Below are 23,006 nucleotides of genomic sequence, written 5' to 3' on the forward strand. Positions count from 1 at the left end.
GACCCAGGATCGCCTTGATTTGTTTGAACCAGCATTGTGGAATGGGGTTGGGGTGAGACAGTAGTTGATGCAGAAGGTGCGGAAGGCATACCATTTTCAAAACAGCTGGTCTTCCATACAGTGATAATGGGAGACTGGACCATGCCTTAACCTTCGCCTTTCCCCACTCTGTAAGGGTACCGATGTTTCGGTCCCAGGAGAGAGATTGCGTATCCGCCAGGAATACACCAAGATATTTGAACCCGTTTGCAGCCGCTATTATCTCTTGAATCCAACGTCCCTGCCCTAAGGAGCCTCGAACCTGCCATACAAGGGATTTTTGATTATTTATGCATAGCCGGGAGGTCTCCCCAAAGATCTGCATATTCTGGAGAAACCCTGGTCCAGACCTTTGCGGGTCTGTAAAAAAGAAAAGGACGTCATCCGCATAAAGAGCGATGCGATCTGTGTCTGGTTGCCCGCATAAAACCAGCCTGATCCGGATGAACCAAGTCTGTCATGAGCCGCATGAGTCTGTTCGCCAATATTTTGGCCAAGACTTTTGCCTCTATATTGAGAAGTGATATAGGCTGATATGACAAACATAATTCCGAAAGGCGACCAGGTTTTGGAAAAACCACTATCTTGGCATGCCTCCTGTCTGGGGCATTTGTTGATCCTCCAGGGCTTGAGACAAGGTGGCCAAAGAGTAGAGACCCAGTATAGTGAGAAATGATTTAAAATATTTGCATGGGAACCCGTTGGGTCCAAGCACCTCACCAGAAGTCATAGCCTGCCAGCTATTGTGAAGTGAGTGATGGTCGTTTCCAGGGAATCTTGGGTGGATGGTGATATAGCTCTTAGAGGAATATCCCCCAAAAAGGCTTTTATTTGGAAATTGGTGATACCTTTTCGCTTCGTATAGGGTTTGATAATATGTGGCAAAACATTGCGCTATTGCAGCTGGACCTGAAAGAATGGTCCCGGAGTTTGATTTAATCGTGGGGATCTGAAACGGTTCCAGAGAATATTGGCACAATCTATGAAGAGGTTTACTCAACTTATGTCCCCATTGATAGATCCTGCTCTGTGTAATGCTCCACATAGCCTTGCAGCTCTTCTGTCTTTAACTATTCTGCTGTCCCTGAGCAGGCACAAGATTGAGGCTCTACGGGAATGGCCCATTCACTGTAATATGGCGCATTGTCTTGGCAGATCCCTGGTAAACACAGTTAAAGGTGTGATGAAGTGCAGATGAGGCAGTGTACCCTTTTTAAAATACATGCACAGCTCATATATTCAGCCGCGGTCAGTAGTGGGTGTACCTGCCGCGTGGTGACATGGGGAGGGGGAGGGACAGGGTGGGGGGTAGTAATCTATGGATTACGGAGCTTTACAGGTAAGTAAGCATATAAATTAATAAAACAAATGTAGTTGCGCGCACTGCATTGCATTTAGGGATGCTGTGCACGCAAATATGCAGGTACTCCCGCTACCGACCGCGGCTGTATATATTGGAATTACATGTTTTTGCCACAAAAAAAATGGGTCCTAGGCGAAAACACATCTTCATTTCTCAAAATGTATTCCACAATAGTGTGGAGTGGAATTACAACTGAATATGCAGATCTGCACTTTTCCAATACTGCACTTTATTTTTGCATGATGAGTAACAGCAGACATCACTTATTGACAAAAGGAATTAGCAAATGTTATAGCATCCTACTAAACAGTTCAAAGCAGCCCTTGACATGCAAGCCCCTTCCATCCTAGTTATGTCACACCGGGCACACATTGAGCCCCTCAATACTCAGTGAAAGTCCCTTGGTGAGAGAGCAGCTTACATTTCACTCCATTGTTTTGTTCATGTGTGGAATGCACAAACATCCTCATATCCTTCTAAAAATGATGTATGATATGGTGCTTCCTAGTAAAGGAATCCCAGAAGGTAGTTGTAAAACCATAGATTAAATCCAAGCTAGACTATATAGGAAGGCATTACAATGAGGTTTTCAGGAAATGCCAAGAGCACAGCATCAGAGGATACAAATACAGCATCCTGTGCAATTATTTGCCTCCATGCAATGGATAGCGTTTCATATCTTATACTATCCATCACTGACCAGAGTGAATCTTAGAATTCTCGGACTAGTGTTTAGTTGATGTGTATTCATGAGATGAACTCTCTTGCATGGTCCAGGATACCTCTTGGCATCGACCCAACAGACTGTTGCAATCTACAGACCTGTTTCTTCTTGTGGTTCCTCGATCCAATTGCACGATCCTTTAGGCTCCATTATAGGTACTCCTTTCTCTGCACGAGGAAACTGGGGAGGGGATTCACAACACTAACCGTATCTCCCTGTGCTCACAAATGTCTTAGCTTTAAATGGGGAATAAGATGTAGTCTCTGGAATACCTGTCCAATGCTGCATGCTTTGCTCCGGAACAACAGGCCCACATCCTCATCCGGATATATGTCGTTTCAACGCATGCTTTTACCACGCATGCCTTTACAACGCAGGGATTACAACACAAGTCGTTACGACTTGCGTTGGGGGGCGCTGGATAGTGGAATAGTTTAATTTTCTATTCCAACTCCAGTCCCCGTGCATAGTAGGGAAGGTGTTGGATAGAAAATTAAACTATTTCCTATCCAACATCGCCCTCCAGCGAAAGTCGTTGTAACGACTTTCGTTGTAATTCCTGCGTTGTACTGGTATTGCGGGGGTAAAAGTTTCGTTGTAAACGATGTTCCCCCCTCATCCATATGCCACCTACCAGGTGATAAACGGTTGGGTGCTTTTTCTTTTGCCAGTGAGCGAGTTGAAGGTGGTGAGGTGCTGCAGAGGGCAGGTTGATTTTTCCTTTAACTCAGAGAGCTTTTTTCTTGACGGATGCATGCAGGGGGGCGTATGCAGCCTTCAACTGCCCACATACCCCTCAGCCCCGCAGATCTCTCTTTATTTAAGCAGTCTGGAGTTTCTGAGTTTAGACACACCCGGATTACACAAATTGCCCTGCGCAGTTTTACCACCAACCCCCATCCCCATGACACCCCTCCGGAAGCGCGTAATGGAGTCCAGTATGTTGAGAGGCGGCAGCACGGGGTTCTACACTCTGCCAGTCTATGTTTTGAGAGAACACTCTTTGCCATCTTTCTGGAAAACCGTAAAGAAGCAGTTGTTGTGTTAATCTGGCAAGCCTGGTGGCATTACTGTCTCTATAGCACCTAGATGCGGCGTTGTTAAGTTTATCATGTAAATTAGTTTAATGTCAAACGACATCAACGTCATTCGATGTTTTTCCTTGTTAAACGTCCGTGTGACTAATGGCTCATCACGCTTAATTAGCAAGCTGCATTGAAAGTCAGTCTGCAGGACTCAGAATAAATTGAATTAGAAACACGTCTGTCCGGCGAAAACCCACCTGATACTTATATGAGCAAATTGTTTCGCTTTCTTCACTTCTGCCCGAATCATTACAACTTTGTATGATACTTTGCAAGACTGCTGGGCCATTACACGTTATTGGCGGATAGAAAACCTCGGCGCGAGCCACGCATTTATAGTGCTGCGCCACACAGACAGCGAGATAAAAAGGCCGCCTCACAAAGCTCGGCACTAAAACCTAACTTATTGCTTCTCTCAAGGTCAGGCCACGGCGGCCATCCACCTCGCAGGCCCAAGTGCACTCCAGAGATTACAGCTTGATTTCTTGATCTGATCTTGCTGAAGGAAATACAACTATTGTTTTTGGCAGTGATGTTTCCCGAGGAAATGAAAAGACTGAAGGGATAAAATTTGATTGATCCTGAAAGATTCATCTGGCTCCTGCCTCTGAATTAATAGTTGGCAGATACAAGAGTTGCTCGGTGGAAGAAAAAGCATGCCATTACGGCGAAAACAACTGGAGGCGCAGATGAAAAATGGATAAGATATGCGGAGGGCGGAAGGTTGGAAGGTTGGAAGGGCAGGGGAGGCATTCGAATGGCTAAAGGAGCCATTCTTTAAACGCGCTTCTAAATAACCTGCGTGGTTTCATCGAACATTTAATGCGCTGTAATGGCAAACACGAGTCACTTTTTTTCTTTTGATTCTACACACAAATTAGCAAAAAGTTGATGAAAAATGAGTTCCTGTTCCTAGGCAATAAATTAGATGCAATTGTGGCATGATATTTAAGTACTCGTTGAATCCATTTGAGATCTACGGTGTTACTTTCTATCTACTGAAGACCAATGAAATTGTACAGGCCAGAATAATACAATGCAAACGTGCTTTATTGGCATGACATGAGTTCACATGTGTTGCCAGAGTTTTTCGAATTCATAGGTGTTTGCAATATTTTTCGTAAGGTTTTTTGTTTTGTTTATGGTGTCCGGAGGCTTCCAAGCCCTCAGCTGTATTTTTTCCATGTTAGGGACTTACTGCAGTGAACATGTGAGTCTATTACTCCAATTTAAACCCTCATCTGTCACTAGTACTGCAGACACATTCATCATAGTAGAACCTCTGCGTAGTCGTAGCCGGCATGACTTGTGGGTGGGTGGGTGGAGGGGATGGGCGCGCAGGAAGGGAGTCACGCGGGGCGTTTAATTTTAAATACATTAAAAAAAAAAAGTAACTTACCTTTGCTGCCCGCTGTTGTCTGGTCCTGCGTCGCCCTGTATGCTCTCCTCCACACAGGAAGAAGCCAAGCAGGTAGCCTCCCTCCCCTCCCCTAAGCCAATCACAATGCTGCAAACCTCTTAGAATACCTGTCTCGCTATTTTTTAGCTGATATCCCCAGTGCAGAATCCTGGACAGACCGTAGATATAAGAGCTTATCAAGCCGAATTCCAATCTAATTGCTGCCATTGGGGCTAATGTGTTAAAATTAGATATGTTACGTAGTATCTGACCTTCAATTCTATCTAGAAAACTCCAGTCCTTAACAGGGATTGATTCGATCGCACAAAGCAGGGTTGGAGGAATATTTGCCTTAAAAACCTTCAATAGGTGTAAAAAGTGTCTTCTGCCCATAGCACTGTAAAAATAATACGCAAGCCATTGAGGTGAGATGTAGCTTTACAAGTGCTAAGTTCGATATGAGGGTTTGTTCTTCGAACTACCTGTTAAAAATTTCCTTAAAGAAACATAGGAGTCTACCACCTCCAGCTTTACAGGACAAATTTGCCACTTAAAGTTACATGATTTTCTACTTTTAATACTTTTCATAATTAAGATTTTACTCTTAGAGACATTTATTTTCAAAAAGTGGCCCACTGTAAATTTTTGTAGTGATACCAGCTTTCTGTCCAACCCAATAGGAGTTAGGTTCTTTATTACTATATCATCTGCATATAGGAGACATGCAAAAGGCTGTGTGCTTATCTTTGGTGCATCTCCTTCAGTTTTGGCAAAGCAATCAGGTAAGTCTGCTATATATAGAGAAAATAGCAGTGGTGCTAACAAGCAGCCTTGTTTCAGATAATTTTTTGTGGTGATTACATCTGATACCCCTTGATTTTCACCCATTAAAATCTTGCACCAAGTTTGAGAATGTAGTGCAAAAATTAATTATAGCAGGGGTGAAGGCAAGCCCATTTTTTGCAATTTTCTCCGTAATAGAGGTTGATCTACCTTATCAAAGGATGTTGAAAAGTTTATGAAAGCCATGTAAACATTTGAGTTACGAGTAATTGTGTATTTTTCCTCAATTAACTTCAACATGAAGATGTTATCTAGAGTGGAATGATTTTTCCTAAAACCTGCTCGTTCTATGGGGAGGACTTTCTTTTCCATCATCCATTCCGGAAGGTGATCTAGAATACTACGGGCAAATATTTTTATCCAGTAAAGCTATTTGCCGATAATTCTATTCTGTGTTCTAAGGCCATTTTTGCACAAAGGGATTAAAATACTTCCAGAACAAGAAGGTGGTGTCTTCCCGTGAGAGTAACAAAGATTAAATAGTGGAGCTAAATAGGTAGCCCACAAGAGTGGTTCCTTTCTAATTACCGTCATGGGAAGTTCATCAGGGCCAATTGCTCCTGAAGATCTTATTGTTTTGATACTTCTGGCCACTTCATCAACTGTATGTACTTAATTGGATACTGAAGTTTTAAACTGATCAGAGGTCACAATATGTGTTCTGTAGGAATTAAAATTTGCAAAGTACAATTCTAACATATGAAGTTTCCAATCCTCTTCTTTTATGGGAATAGGGAAATATTTCAATCTAGTGCCACAGCAGTCGGCAATTATTTCCCAATACCTTATGGAATTATTTTTAGTGGCTGCCTCTTTTAACTGCATCCATGCCCCATCTTCCTTTAATTGTCTTATGGAGCGTTTTTTCCTCTGTCTTTTCCCCTTTAGTAGGTTTATTAAGTTACTTTGTTCGGATGAAAAATTCAGGAACTGAGCCCTTATTAATTTATTTATTTCCCTATTTATGACAAGTGTTGGGTTAAAATATGATCTCCGTTATACAGGAGCATGTGTTGGTTTGCAAGATTTAGCCAGGAGACCTATGTTATGGGAAAAAGCTTCAAATAGAATGCACAGGCGTCTATGGGGAGGCCGTTGTCTCCATGCAGGTTGCATGCAGCCTACATGAAGAAAACAGAGTGTGCGCATGACTGGTTTGGTAGACCCTTGGGTTGACCAAACAGTCAGCGCCCACAACAGTGGCCAAGCCACTCCTCCCCTGCCTGGAGCAGGCCCGCCCACCCCCACCCCAAACCAAACCCTTCTAGTGTGAGAAGCAGAAACATAAAATGGTATTCATAATACCATTTTATGTTTCTGCTTCTCGCACTGCGAGAACGCAGTGGGGCCACGCTCCTCTGCTCACATGGAGGATCCGCCCCTGCCTCTGCTTTTCCTCGTACCTAGAACACCGCATAACAACACATACCTTGTTTGCGCAAGGCCCAGTCACAACACTCTGCTTCCCATGTCTGACTTGGCTTCCATCTTTCAATCATTAGTGTGCGATTGCTGATCCTATACATTGCAATGATCTATCAATGTTTGGAGTTCATTCGTGTATTTAGATATCTGCTAGATGGTACTGTTCCTATCTGTGTTTCTCTGTGTCCAGTTGCTCTTAAATCTCTGTCAAGCAAGTGTGGCTAGCAGATGGAGGTAGGCACTCTCAACATGTACTACAACTTAGATGCATCAATCATTCGCCTAATAACTTACAATATGAATACAGTTACCAAGTATACTTCACTGAAAATTAAAGCTATTTAGGAAATTAAATGGTTTACTTCACAGGATTAAGACTTGCATGAATTATTGATTGGATTAAAGACAGACTAAGCACCTGATTTGTGTGTCCTCCCTTACTTTTAGTAGCAAAACACAAAGTCCATCATCCAAAATGTGTTAGGCTACATTTGAAAATTATGTAATGTTATGTAGGTTTAATTATTGACTAACCTGCATTCAACATGTTGTAAGGTACATCAGGGCCCACTCTGAGGCTCCATTTTCATGTTTTTGCTTGACATCTTTTTCTAACAATGACTTTTTACATACTTTACACTACCACGATAATGTAATGAGAAGCTATCCTAAATGCAGTTTATTTCTTAATAAGTATTCTTATCATGTTGTTCATACACTCTGCAAAAGGATAAACACATAGAACATTATGCACTTGCATTTACGTTGTCCAGTTGGAGACAGCTCTAAGGCTCCAGACAAACCATCACTTCGGATCTGCACCTTTTACACAATGAGATTGAAACAGTAATTTTATATATAAACAGTCTATATTCTACATTCGGCAGAAGAGCACTTCTGCTAGGATTGTCCTGGAATGCAGGGCACTGCAACTGAGATGCAGCCCTGCTGACTGTAACCTTTATCCTGCAAAGGATAATAGCCCACTCTAAATCAGATAGGCTTCCTGGCACATTATACCCAGATACCCAATAATGCTCTCATATAGGTAGTATTTTAGATAGGAGTATAATCATATAGTAATGGTATCATGATTGACTGTTTCTCTTTTTCTCAATTTTTGTACTACTGGTTGCAATGCTTTGTTTCATCTAAATCACTCTAAATCAGATAGGCTTCCTGGCACATTATAAAGTTAGTCTATTTAAACCGTAAAAGTCTATTAAACAGATTTACATTTTTTTTACATGCTTTATAAACTGCAGAGCCTATTTAAAGTCATACAACTGGTCACATCCCCAACCCACTCAGCAGGGCGCACGCTCAAGCCTATCTTCTCTGCAAGCAACAACATCTTCCTCAGCCAGCCCTCCGAGCCACACTGGACCGACCACCACTGCGTCCACTTCTCCATCAATAAACCGACCGTACGCCACCACACCCACTGCGATCCTTGCACAAGCTGGAACAAGGTCACCGCAGACCTGGTCACCACCTCCCTCAACAAAACCCCACCATCTACATCCACAAATGCCAACACCTCAGCACACAATCCCCACTGTTGGATCTCCAACTGCACCAACACACTTGCCCCCCTCAGGAAGCCCTCAGGCAAGCAGGCCACCAAGAAAGCCAGCTGGCTCTCCCTTGCCCTCCAAGAGTCCAAGCGCGCCTGCAGACGGCCCGAGAAAAGATTGAGGAGGAGCAAGATTGTGGCAGACCTTGCAGCCTTCCAAACCACCATCAACGCACACAACCACATCCAAGCAATAAAGAAAGCAGCCATAAAAGAGCGCATCAATGCCAAAGCACACAAAAGCAAAGAACTTTTCGATGTGGTCAAATAATTCGCCAAACCCAGCACAGACATTCCTCCTCTTAAGACCTCTGCAGCAACCTCTCCACCATCTTCCACCAGAAGATCAAGGAGATCCACGACCACTACAATCCAAGACCCTTCCACCTCACTCGCAACCACCACACCCAACTCCAGGCCCCAGCAGACCTTCCTCAACTGGACCACCCTCACCTCTGACAACACCATCAGGATTATGAAAAGAATCCACTCCGGAGCCCCTTCTGATCCCTGCCCTCACCACGTCTTCAACAGAGCCAGCACCTTCATCGCACCCAAACTCTGCTGCACCGCCAACTGCTCCATGGAGTCCCCCACCTTGCCTGAAGACTGGTAGCGCACAGAGATCAACCCCTGCTGATGTAACCCTCTGCTGACCAAACAGACCTCAAGAGCTAAAGACCCATCTCTCTGCTTCCCTTCTCAGCCAAAGTCATTGTGAAAGCCATCAATGCCCAACTCTCAGAGTTCATCTAAACAAACCACATTCTGGACCTCTCCCAATCGAGCTTCAGAAGCAATTACAGCACCAAGACCACTCTTCTCACCGCTACAGATGAAATCCGCACCATCCTAGACCAATACGAAACTTCTGCCTTCATCCTCCTGGACCTCTCAACCGCCTTCGACCCAGTCTCCCACCACACTCTCTGTGCAAGACTCCATGATGCCGGCATCTGCGACAAAGCCCTGCAAGGGACCCCGCCTCCGCCCTCACCGGCCGAACACAGAGAGTCCGACTACCACCATTCAACTTTGAACCCACAGAGATCATCTATGTAGTGCCTCAGGGCTCCTCACTGAGCCCCACCCACTTCAACATCTACTTGGCTCTGCTTGCAGCCATTGTCAGAAGCCACGAACTCCACATCATCTCCTGCACCGACAACACCCAGCTGATTCACTCCATCACAGACTAACTCACAGCCACCAAGAGCAACTTCAACAATGTTGTGAAGGCTGTCGCCACCTGGATGAAGAAAATCTGCCTCAAGTTTAACTCTGACAAGACCAAAGTCCTCATCCTGGGCTCCACTCCCTCGGCCTGGTACGACTCCTGGTGTCCTGCAGCACTCGGAATCCCCCGCACAACAACAGACCATGCACAAAACCTAGGCATCATCCTGGACTCCTCGCTCTAAATGAGCCACCAAATCAACGCCATTTTGTCCTCTTGCTTCCACACTCTCTGCCTGCTTCATTAAATCTTCAAGTGGATCCCCACTGAGTCCATGAAAACAGTCACCCATGTGCTCGTCAGCAGCAGACTAGTCTACGGCAATCCACTCTACACCGGCACCACCCAGAAACTCCTAAATAAATGTCAGAATGCCTCTGCCAGACTCATCCTGAACATCCCATCCCATGCCACAGCCATATCGCTGGCCGCCTGAGAGACCTTCACTGGCTACCTATCAACAAACTATTTACTTTCCAGCTCCTCATGCATGCCTACAAAGCTCTCCGTAACGCCAGATCTGCATACCTCAACCACCACCTCTCTTTCTACACTCCCACCAGACATCTCCGCTCCACCCAACTGGCCCTGGCCACCATCCCACAGATCTGCAACAACACTGCCGGAGGAAGATCCTCCTCCTACCTCGCTGCAAAGACCTGGAACTTCTTTTCTCTGCGCCTCAGGTAATCACCATCTCTGCTGCAATTCAGGAAGGACCTCAAGACCTGGCTCTTTGACCGAACCGCAGATATACCCCCCCCCCACACACACACACTCTGCACCTTGGGATCCTTACAGGTGAGTAGTTGTACTTTATAGAAAACTGATAGATTGATTGGAATGAGTGCAACATAAACAAAATTGAGACCGATAAAATAGGTTAATATTAATTCCAACATAAAAACTTTAACTTAGGTAACCTTGTGAAGGCTGTTTTTCATTGCTATGATGTGGTATGTTTGGAAAAGTGCATTGATGCAAAAGTTTATCCCAAAGTCAAGTCATTCTCCAGAATTTCAGCATGCCGTATTTAAGATGTGATTAGCTAAAACTGTTCTGGTTTTTATGTTTATCTTCTGCCTCTTAAATGTTAATTTCCCATTATTAATCCAGGTTACTAGGACTAGCTCGATGATCTCTTGTTAAGCCACTGTAGATCTCTGCATTCCTCTCAGGTCAGACAAAAATACTTTCAGTTTGTGTCTTTCAACTACAAAGACGAGCACTGGCAATTCCAATAATTTCAACTGCTTTCCTAGCAAAAAGTTTTTCGAACTTCACTAAAACAGAGAGGGCAGGTACCACATGACAATCACAGAGCAAGGTTAACTTGTAATGAACGCACCATGTGGGCCTCAGCAGTGAAAGCTTTCCTCCTTCTCAGAAGAGGTTGAGAATGGACACCAGCGGTGCAAGTTTCTGGTCTCACTGAGCAGGTACTGCATGCATAAGCAGTGGAAGTTTCTCAGCAGTGTTGGCTTAACTCTATACACAGAAGAGCTACCACAGATGAAAGTTTTCTCTGCCCCCCCTCCCCCCCCACCGAATAGGTCCCACGAAGACATCAGGTTGTTGTCCTCTGTCTCTGCACTGGACAGATGTTACTTTGCAGCACGACTTTGGTTGTTGCCCCCACCTGTGAAGTAGAGGTAATAAAATCTGGGAGAATTTTCCTTCCTCCTTAGTTCTAATCTAAAGAAAAAATAGAGAAGTCCAGATTATATGTGGCATGTAGGGCATAAACAGTGAAAATACATTGCAAAGGACGGTTCTAAAGAAGATGCCATACTCCAGTGAAACACCCACTCATTGTGCTGGAATGGAGGCTTCAGAGGCACGGATCATAGCGGCTTGACCTGAGGAGGTGGGCATAACCACCAGGAAAATGTAGGATTGCACTTTAGGGCGACAATGGGTGCGTGTCCAACAGAGGTGGGATATCTGGCCTGTGAATGCCTGTCATAGAAGGAAAGTCCACTTAGTCCTCTGAGCAATGCAACAGAGGTTGGAGCACTTGTCATATGTGTCCTACAGTTCTCTCCTGTTCTCTGATCATGCACCTTAATTCTTTATTTCCCTTAACGTTTCCCTCTGGGTTCCCGCCTTCTCCTCCTCATTCGATCCTTGCATGATCCTCCGTAGACTCTTCATCTCAATGGAGCAATCTTCTTGCTTTCCATCTCTCCAGTTTTGCAATCTGCTTGTTGTTTAGCATCTCCGTGCCTACTTCAGTCCCTGGGCTGGGCACACATAACCTAGGGACTTATTTTAGTGTCATGGCAACCACACATTCGGAGCCATGTAGTATTTCATTTGAATAGGGCTGGTCTTCCTGACTGCATATGGGGTGTATTCTCCCTATGTCTTTGGGAAGCTGTCAACATCCCTAAACTGAGCATGCCTTTTAAGTTTGGCTTCCATTTATTTTAAGCCATATGCATCCTTCCAGTGGGCTTCCATACGTCATCGGCCATACACACCAATCCGTTGAAGGCGTTATTGAGCTGAATCAGAATTGTGAGGCTTCCTGCATATTTGTCTCTCTCTCTCTCTCTTCCCTTTACCCAATTTTCCCGGAAACACAAACGTTTGGGTTCTGATTTATGGACACCACCAACAGTTTACTGAAAGAGGAGAAATGGGATTGACATTGGTTTTAGTAACCTGGCATTGTTCACTCACTTGCAAGTAGGACTGTGTGTTACTTTATCGTCCTTCCCGAAGAGACATGGGATCTATGAAAGATTTGGTGTGAGTAGACACAACACAAGAGGGGTAACATGCCCGCAATGAAACATGCAGCCAATATGTTTGAGTTCCACCGAATCTGTTTAAAAAAATACATAAGCGACTAGCACCTTCTTAGTTCAGATCCAGTGTTATAATCTAGAATTTAGGTGATCATCAAAGCGAGCGGTAGCCCTGCTTTCGATTAGGCATTGCCAGTAGCACAATTCTTTTGCGTACATTGCTTGATCTAGAGTGATGTTTATCTAGATTGAGCGATCAAGTGGCTGATTAAGAATTAGACAGTACTAATCGTAGTCTACACAGGCCAGAATATTGTCTGCTATGAGTGAAATTCAGCTGAGAAGGAGCATCTAGCATATTTACTGTTTTAGTGGAAAGGAAAGGAATTAGAAGCAAAGGATCTGCAGTCCGTGTTTACCAATGCAACTGAGAAATGCGCTGGAGGGTGCAAAACAGCCTCCTTTATTTAAGGGAGCTTAAACCTGAGGCTCTTAGCAATGTGAGTTTAGCAGAAGGTTCTATGGCAACAACTTGATCTCAAAGATGGGCATGTTTTTTTGTGTGTGCTCTTCTCTGTGCCACATGAGGAAATAAATACCCTTTGATACTTTGCAACTATAAATAAGTGCAAGTGTGATCGCTAAAAACTTGGTCTACTTTAGGACTTTTTGTCTAGGCTAACTGAATCCCTGCCCTGGCACGTGAGACAACAGCTCCAGCTGCCATCTTCTAAAACATTAGATGTTTTGTGACCTGGATGTACAGTGAACAGACTCCTCAATGTGTAACTGGAGAGGCAGCGGTGTAGCGAATATGGTGCCTGGCAAAAGAGACAAGGAAGAGAGAAAGAACATTAATAGGGAGAGGGGTTGGCCTAACGGCTAAGGCGCTCGACCTCGGACCTGGGGAACTTGGTTCGAGTCTCGGTAACGACGCCAAAAACCCCTTGTGATTCTGGGCAAATCACTTAATCTCCCCGTGCCTAAAATGAAAGTGTGTCCATGTAACGTAACTGGTGCTATGTAAAGCGCTCTGATAACTGATTCGGTTCGGTTCTAGTTCGCGCTATATAAAACTATGCAATAATAATAATACCCAGGTACCCAATAAATCTGGCAGGGAGTACTTACATAATGCTCTCATATAGGTAGTATTTTAGATAGGAGTATAATCATATAGTAATGTTATCATGATTGACTGTTTCTCTTTTTCTCAATTTTTGTACTACTGGTTGCAATGCTTTGTTTCATCTGCCTAATAATTGCAGCTCACACTTTCTATACAAAAATACAATTGTTTCAAAAAGTGTTTGAAAAGCCATATTTGTATCTTTCTTGTGTTTGTCTTGGGGATGCAAAAGTACCAAAGAAAGGGTAGGTCTGTTTCCACGATTTCCTTGCAGAATTAAGAGTAGTCATGTTCTAGATTGCTGATACCATCTGTCATGCTGATCAGGTTAGGCGTTCAGGTGGGGCACTCTGAGCGAGCTAGGGATTGGGCCAACATCGTCAGATGCTATGTGTGTATTAAGTCCCCATATTCAGAAGTGTATGTCGTTCAGGTATACAGCCCTACTTAATTTGTAAGAATTTTATAACAAGCAGGACTCTTCATTATACTGGAAGCTCACCCCATCATGACCATTTCTAGCTTATACAATATCCAATTGATGTCAGTGGTAGCTAGCTCATCCTTAGTCCATAACCTGCTGTGATCAAAACTGTTTTAAGAATCCTTCTGAAAAAGAAAAGATCTTCGATAACTTAGGGATTTTCAGGAATCTTATTCTACAGTGGGGTCTCGGCACTCCCAATTTATTTGTGTGACAGCTGTAACTATGTAGTGCTTCAGAGTTAACTAATCTCACTAGGTATGATGTTCTTAATGTTATGGTGGGTTGAAAACTAATTTCAAGTACAGTACCTGTGTACAAAGTATTTAGTCAGTACCAAAAATGTACTAAAGTTAAAAATACAAGCAATAAAAATCCTAAACCACATTTGAAAAATAGAATAGAATTTAGTAAACAAAAATGACATTAAAATGACAAAAATCCGATAAGAGACACCTGATATATACATTTTTAAAACTTTAACTAGAAATAGTGCCAAAAAGCACTTGGGACCAATGATAGTCTGTGGTCATGGAAGACCAGGAGCTAGGTATGATTTCATGCTGTCTGCCATGGAGTGCAGGTAATATACAGAACCAGATTTGTCCCGGTCAAAAGTTTTACCTTGTGACAGTGTCTCAAGTCCTGACTTTTCTGGAGCAGCTTCATTAGGTCACTTCTAAGACTCCCAAGTCCTAAAACCAGCACACTCTAGCAAAGGCCTCCAGCAAGGTCCAGTCTAGGTCCAGTCTCTCATGGTCAGCTGGGCACTTCAGAGAAAAGGCTTCTTGCAGATTGTTGTGTCCTTGTAGCCACATAGGAGATCAGCCAACTGATCCTTAGAGTCCACTTCTTTGTTGTGGCTAGAAAAGGATAAGGTCCAGTCTTTCAGTACTCCTTCCAGGTCACAGACAGTAAGTCCAGTCCTCTTCTGTTCTTCACAGGTCTAGAAAGTGGTCTTTCACGGTTCCTTGGGGTGACTCATTTATCCAATGCACCAGCCAGTAGGTAGGGGTGACTCTTAACAACTCCCTAGCCACTGGGGCAAAGGTACCAGTGGCAACACAACCCATAATTTCCGTAGTTCCTGTTGCCTTACTGCAAACAGGCAAAAATGCCACGTCAGGGCATTTTCACAATGGCAAAGTCTTCTGCCACACTAAACTTAAGCGCTGAGGGTTGTGGGTGTATAGAGAAGTGCACTATAGTAATCACTAGTGTCCTCCCACATCTAATACTAAAATCCAGTTTGAAGCAAGCACTGCACCCACAATAAACTCAGAGACAGGGGTCATGCTAGCACAAAAGCAGGGTGCTTCCGCATCCAGACAAGGGATATAAAAAGATTTTTCTGGCATTCTTTCAAGTGGACCAAAGATGTACATGTAGCTCAACAAATATGGCAGGCAGGATTTGACAATGTGTCAACTGAATGCCCGCAACCACCACCCTGCATCGTCTATTAAGCACAAATGAGTACTTTCTATCCATTCAGGTCAGCCTATTGTGTGTTTCTGGGGGGGAATTTACACCTCTTTCACACCTCTTCCTGGGCTGAGCACATTGTGGGAGGTGCTGTAGAGTTAATATAAATTAGCCTCCAGGAACCTCAGGCAGGGAAAATGTAACTAATCTTAATTGTTTTAACACCTTGGTTGCTTGACAGATCCTTCTCCTGTGCTGGGCCATAATGTTAATGGGTGTGGTCATGACGAGCTCAGCTCGTCATGAGCATCGAAGGGGTTAATTAAAAATACAACACTTAGAACTGTTCATCTCAAGGTGGTCTTCCACCAAACTATTTCCATTCAGCTTTTCTATTCTTTCTGATCTCTGTTTTGCTGGCCTTAGGACTTTGTGCAATTTACCACTGATAACCATTGCTAAAATGCTAAAATGTGTGTGCTCTATCCTTTAAACATGGTCAAATTCACTTACACCCAATTGACACATTGAATTTCTTGTAAGACCCTAGTAAAATGGTAATTTACACAGGGCCTGTAAATAAAATGCTACTAGTGGGTCTGCAGCACTTATTGTGCCACCCAGTTAAGTAGCCTTTTTAGGTCGAGCGTAGACAGCGCATGCGCTGTCACAAGACCTATAGTAATTACAATAGCGAGGGTAATTTGTCCTGCCGCTTACCTTAGGTTAATTCTAGCATTGCTGTTCTTATCTGGCTGATGGTTGGCTGGCGATCCCATATGTCATTTCCGTTTTCTGCCGAGCCAGCACTGACTAAGTACAGTTTACATACACTCTACTTACTTAATAGTTCCTTTGCGGACTACTTAGTTTATTAAATGGTAACAGGTTGGCCACAGCAGCCGCATCACAGCTTTGACATACACGGGCACTGCACATTATGTATAGCCACAGCACCGCATCTTTCATGTGAGAGTAGGAAATATACAATAGAGGCTCTTTAATAATTCATTGTTTTTTACACAAGGTTTCCTCTTTATTTTTTCTTAGGAATATTAGGTTTCGTTTTGTAAAATAGACGGAATGTGGAAGAGTACGCGAACCGGTGTGCATTTCTCTATAATTAAAATAGTGGTTTGGTACCCTATGTAAGCATTGCTTTTCGTGTCCCACTTCCGGGTCCACATGCCTTCCCCCAGTTCTGCTCCTGTTGCACTCTATCAGCTGTTTAAAGGGAGCATCCTTCAATATCAGTAAAACGAAATATGGGCAGTTCATTGGGGCGACGAGGAGGTGGGATTCTCAAAAGCACCGCCGCGGTGTCACCATGGTTGATGTCGTCACACAGCCACCTCTCTACCCGAAGACTTTGACGCTATGTCAGCTCCACGTCACGCTCCAGACAAATGTTAAGAAACATGACGGAGTGGCAAAGACAGAAGAAATGGAGCCAGGTAAACAGAGGCCGCTGCTTTCCGCATGTTCACTGGTGAAGGGAGCCTAGTACCTCCCCTTCAGTTTGTTTAAACCTCCTCCCAACTCTTGTGCCTGCAGTCACAGCTGCACCCCTTGGATCGGCAGTGGAGATGGCTGCTCTCCCTCATGACGCCATTATCCTCCATCTCAGCCTCCAATGTGCACTTTCTAATTAATATTGTCTCTTAAGAACAGCGTGTCTGGTTCATGTCTCTGCCATATATCACCTCAATATCTGCCAAATCACCAGAGTTTAAAATGTAGACAGATACCAACACAAGTCCAAAGGTTTTCCTGTGTTTGTGACACATACACTGACTCCTCAAAACGGTTGGGGGTCAATTGCCAAATGACACACTTAATGGGGGCGTGATGGCAAAACTTAAATAAAAGCTATCGGTATATCAGGCAGGAATGGCCATACTCCGTAACACCTGCGCTATTTCACTGTGTTTAGAACCCCCCTGAAAAGTCACTGTCCCTTTATAGGTGCTGTAGCACGGCTGAATTGTCACCGTACTATCCCTTTACGTGGCCAGAAACTCAGCTGAAAAGTCCCACTACTGTTAGATGCTATCTCTGGCGCGAAGTGCAGAGATATCCTATAATATGACTGTTACCTCTCAGATAACCCTGCAATCAAGTGCAAGTACCTTCATTACAGTATCCATGACCAGCACTAAACAGTTGTCTTCTTAAATGTGCATTCGCTGTCTATTAAATGCCATAGTGTATGTTACCAAGTTTGAGTCCCATTGAATAGTGTCAGCGTCTTCTGGCTGTGTTTTTAACCCAGTTAAGGATGCACTTGGTTTCTGTCACGCAATCCAACTAGTCTATGGCATTTTTCATTTTGTGTAGTTTCGGTGATTCTTGTTGCATCTAACTCCAGGATGTTGTATTATACGAAATTATAGGATGCGAGTGTGGTAGATATTGTAACAATTCAATCTTTAGTATATTTGAAATCTTCCTTCTCATTTCATGCGACTCACTATATTATATTTACTTCTTTGTCCATGGTGACGTTTGAAGATATTTTCGTATTGTATATCATTCTCTTTATCGCCACTGCGTAAAGTATCTACAAGACAGGGCCTTACACCACCTGTGCTGCGCAATGCATCCTCGACACAGGACTCAGCATCACTCTGCAACCAGGATTTGAGGTAATTTGTGCAGTGGGCCTAACTGGGTTACTTTAGCCGCCCCACACTCCATCGCAGTCAGCCTGAACTTGTGATTTTGTCCCGGTCTAGCGCGATCAGATAACTAATGTTAGCACTCTGTGGTTTTTGATGTTTTTTTTCACTTGAATCTTTAAAATTACATATAACCAGTCCTACTGACTGGATTTTTGTTGTTTTGATCCTAAATTATTTATTTATGTATTTGTACTCTATTTTTCTAAATTGATGTAAGATTTTCTTGTGCTGTGTTTTCACTTTATTACTCTATGATGTGCTGTATAAATACTGTACAAATTGTCTCTAAGTTGAGCCTGACTGCTCATGCTACACTACAAGAGGGTTAAGCACAGGTTAATTTGAGGCTTACTTGTGAATTCATCCTGACAAGGATTGCGGTTGCTGCTTGAATAGGGTTTCTTCCAAAAACGTCACTGATAAATTTAATTTTTAATAACTTTTAAAATGCTGTTTAATTATTTTTGTAGCCAGTCCCATCCCCGAGATCCAGTATTAGTATTTTGATATGTACTCTGACTTTCTACATAGACTGGCTAAGACTACCACAATGAAAGTAGCTTTTCTGGCCTAGTCACAGTAGGGACATGGTATTATCCATTTTTTACCTGCCCTACTTTTAAATAGCATGCAGTCTGCCTTGTGGGCCACACGGCTAGAAAGGAATAATTTATTCATATTTAAAAGGGAGGCCTTCACATGTTAAAAAGGGTACTTTGACAGGTACAGAGCAGGTTTTACATTGCAGCAGTCAGGCTACACAGCATAGGCTTCTAGCTATGTTTGCATTGCCACTGTAGTGGATGGCACATTAGATGTTTTGGTCTACAAATGGCATTTAACTTCCAGGCTCTAGGCTTAATTTCCACACGATATAGTAGGCACTTACAGGCAAGGTAAATGTACCAATGAGGAATAAGCCAATGTAACCATGTTTTAACATGGAGCACAGGCACATTACTCCTGGCTCACAGTGCTAAAGTGCAGAGTTCTAAAATCCAGCAAAAATCGAGTCCAGAAAAGATGAGAAATCTGATGTGACTGTAGAAAAAGCAGATTTCCTTTATGACTCTTTTCATCTGTGCATTAGTTATAACGAAGTGTTTAACTGGTAACTTCCCCATTGCCAACAAAGACAAATAATGTGGCCTAAATATCAACACCAATATATCATAAAAATAAATATACATAGGCAAATAGAGTGTTCACATACCAGAATCCACATATATGTGCCTTGATGCCATGCACCTGTATGTGCAGATAATAATCTACTTACCTCTATATGCTTATCTTCACAATATTTTGATTGATGATATTTTGGTATAATAGTCTTGTAGTAAAGTATTTCTGTCCTTGATATTAGGACATACAACCACGAACGAGATCTGATCTTATTCAGTGAACTTAAAAACGATTGTGTGGATGCCCTGTGCTTTTTGTAATGTGCCCAATTGATACATTCTGAGTCCTGCAAACACCAAACTTCCATAGTCCAGCCTGGCTAGGATTAGTTCTCTGATCAAAGCTGCCATTTCTTGAATCATAAGAAATGGCATGTTTCTACCAAATTTCTTCACCACTTCACTAATTCTCACTTTTTATAATTCAGACTTCCATCCATGGCCATGAACACTGTTGATTGGTTAGCCACGTAAATATATTTTTTTTGCTAAGGTGGCAGTTTTGACTTAATGGCAAAATCCTCTTGCAAACATGTCTCCTCTCTTTTGATGATATGCAATTCATGGCACAATTTACATGCGCAATTTTAAAAATATATTTGTATCCCATTATCCATTTAGAAGGTGTGATAATAGGTTAGATCAGTGTTTCCCAAAATGTGGATCAGGACCCACTGGTTGGCCGTGGGTCGGTTTTTGGTGGGTTGCACATGTCCAGCTTTACATGTAAGTAAAAATTACAATGATTACTCGGTTTGTGCACAAGTACAAAGATCCTGAACAATGTCTATAAGTCCAGTTATAAAACAAACCCTTGCAAATATTCCCAAGTAAGACTTCCGGTGAAGCCTCCATTATTTGTTGCTGCTGTGCACTTCACAAAGGCAATACATCAAAGAATGTGCTCATTTTATGTTATCATTTACAGCCATCTCAGGTGCGTATGACTTTCACACATAAGTTGAGGAATGTGGATGTGGTCTAATGGTCAGAGCTGTCGACTTTGGATCTGGGGAACCAGGTGTAAGTCCCAGCACTGGCTCAACATTCTTTGATTCTAGGCAAATCACTTAATCTACAGTGATCATAATAAAAGTATTCAGACCTTGTGTAATGTAATGTGGTGCTCAAGTAAAATGTACCAATGCCCTTGGGCTGTGTTCGCGCTATATAAAACCGACATACTGTCCAAAATAGACCACTGGCACTCGTTTTAACTCAAAAAATGATGTGAACCCCATACTCTGCTGCAGAAGAAGTGCCTCAAATTTGCTAAAATCACTCGTGTCAACATCAAGAGTTTTCAGAAGCCTTTTGATTTTAGTGAACAGTTAACACAAGCAAGCAACCTGCTCTGAAAAGTGTTCCAGCTTCAGACTCTAGTGCAGCTCACCAACTGCCCTTTTATGGGCAGATCAATATGTTGGCCACACTCCCTTATCAAAGTTCATAGTCAAGGGCATGATGTTTACAATGGATTGCCATTATTGCATTAAAAAATAGCCCCCACCTCAGGTCCATTAAAGTTAGGTGAATTGCGAACGTTTGCCATTCTAAAAAGTGGGTCTTGATTCTAAAACCTTTTGGAAATACTGGGTTGTATTACTGTCCCTAAAATGTGCAATATTACACTTCTGAATTTAGAGGAATGGGTATGACCTAGAGGTGAAATTGATGGACTGATTTTGAATTCATTCGTTTTTTTAATATTTGTTATTGCTCTTTCAATAGAGATCCTTACAATGCATCAAACCTCTATCAGTATTTTGTAAGTGTGGCTTTGCCTTAGGCGGGACTAGGAATTAATAATGCTATACAAGTGGGGGTAGGTGTCCTTGGTTTCTAAGCAAGAATGATACATTCTATATCCAAAATACCATCCGGATTTCACTCTTTATGCTCAGGCCCACACCTGGCCCTTTAACCCAGACCACGCAAAACGCACTATGTCGGGAACAGGATGTGCTGCAAAGAGTTCTTTTGCCTTCTTGTTAGAAAAGTCAGTTGTCCTAGTGGGGAGGAAAGCTCAGTGTACTGAGCATTCCTTGAACACAAATGTAGTTGTCTCAAGGGCAGAGGATCAAATCCTGGTGAGACAGTCTTAGGCTCCCATCCTTTCAAGCTTCACAAATTCAATGGCACAAACATGTTAATGGTAGCATCTGTTACTTACAGAGTTTAAAAGTGGCAGAAGTGATATATAAAAAAGAAAATTATTATTACAAAACACTGCGGTAAATCCTTGAAGCCCTGCCACCACCTGGCTCCCTGCGATGACCCCCCATAGCATCTTCTCGTCCATATGACAATTAGTCCCTTTGCATAAAATCATGAACAAATCAACACGTTACAGTCTTGAACTTTTTTGCCACGACAGGTTCAGTAGGTCTGAGTACAGATTTCCATTCACCAAACCATATGTCTCCGTGAGAAAACCCACAGAAAGAAGCTGTGCATGCTTACTTGTAGAATGCGATCTCCTTCTCGGATCCGACCATCTCTGGCAGCAATACTATTCGGATCAACCTACAAAGAACAGTGAGTAAAACAGAATTTAGTTTTTGACTGACACTTTTTATAGGGCTTTAATAAATTGATGCTTTGCACAGGATAGGGATTAGGGTGGTAATTTGATTCAATCTGCCTATTCTGAAGAATTTTAACACAAACGCATTAAGAAACACTATGTTCTTTTCTAGAGCGATTGACATTCCAAATTGTGATATGTTTCTTGGTTTTTGCATTCTTTTCATCACTCGACCTGGAGTAAATTTCGTTTTTGATTTTGGGTTAGCAGAAGTGATAATGCGTGCCTTTTGACAATGATGACATTATAGACAGTGACATCAAATAAACGCTGACCCAGATGATGTTTTATTATATTTTCTTTAAAGAAATTGTTATTACAATGTAATGAAACCCTGATTGATAAACATTTGTTACTCCATGCAACAAGGAGTGAATATGCATTCTTAGGCACTGTAAGTAAGGGTGCTTGGGTGCTGCAACACCCCCAAAGTAGCCATGTTGGATTTCAGAAGGTGAGCAATAAAGATGCCTTTAAATTTTGATTTAAATGATAACAATTTTTGTGCTTCATAGACAGAGGTCAAATGTCAGGCAATAGCTTCTGGCAAATTACTGCTTATTCTTTTGAAGGTGGAGATTAGGGATTATTTTCTCTGAATAAAAACCCACAGGGTTTTGGAAAGTGAACTATCTGATAATGTTTTGCAGGTGGTTGAAAGCAAAGGCTGTAAGATGTCATTTTCTTGACACACAATAAAATGTAAAAACCTATAAATAAACTGTACAAATGTATCAGAATATATCAGCAGTTAGCAAAGTACAAATGAAACACAATTTTTTTGTAACTCTGAAGTGTGATGGAAACAAAGATTTTAATAGGATCAAAACAAATCAAGACACTTTACTTATTTCCTGAAACCCAATTACCGCACATTATCGTTTGTGCAATTTTTATCAGCAGAACTGTATTACTGACTATGATTAGTGGCCATTTCAATGGAAAACGCACAGTCTGTAAATGACACTTCAATACTACACCATGCTTTAGTAATATATTTATAAGTGTTCTCCAAAAGGCATCACCAGACGCATACTACACCCTTACCACTCTCCTCCTTCTACATTTTTTTGTA

At 42.5% G+C, this 23,006-nt stretch overlaps 1 protein-coding gene across 1 annotated transcript in view; it reads right to left on the bottom strand.

Moving 5' to 3' along the window:
• Nucleotides 1-23,006, bottom strand: part of PDZRN4 (PDZ domain containing ring finger 4) — a 575,813-nt gene that overhangs the window by 92,452 nt on the left and 460,355 nt on the right. The window contains exon 5 of the mRNA XM_078655512.1: nt 21,808-21,870. Within this exon, the coding sequence (XP_078511638.1) occupies nt 21,808-21,870 (63 nt within the window). The remainder of the gene's footprint in view (nt 1-21,807; nt 21,871-23,006) is intronic.

This window comes from Lissotriton helveticus, chromosome 1_1 (assembly GCF_964261635.1).
Source record: "Lissotriton helveticus chromosome 1_1, aLisHel1.1, whole genome shotgun sequence".
Lineage (NCBI taxonomy): Eukaryota > Metazoa > Chordata > Amphibia > Caudata > Salamandridae > Lissotriton > Lissotriton helveticus.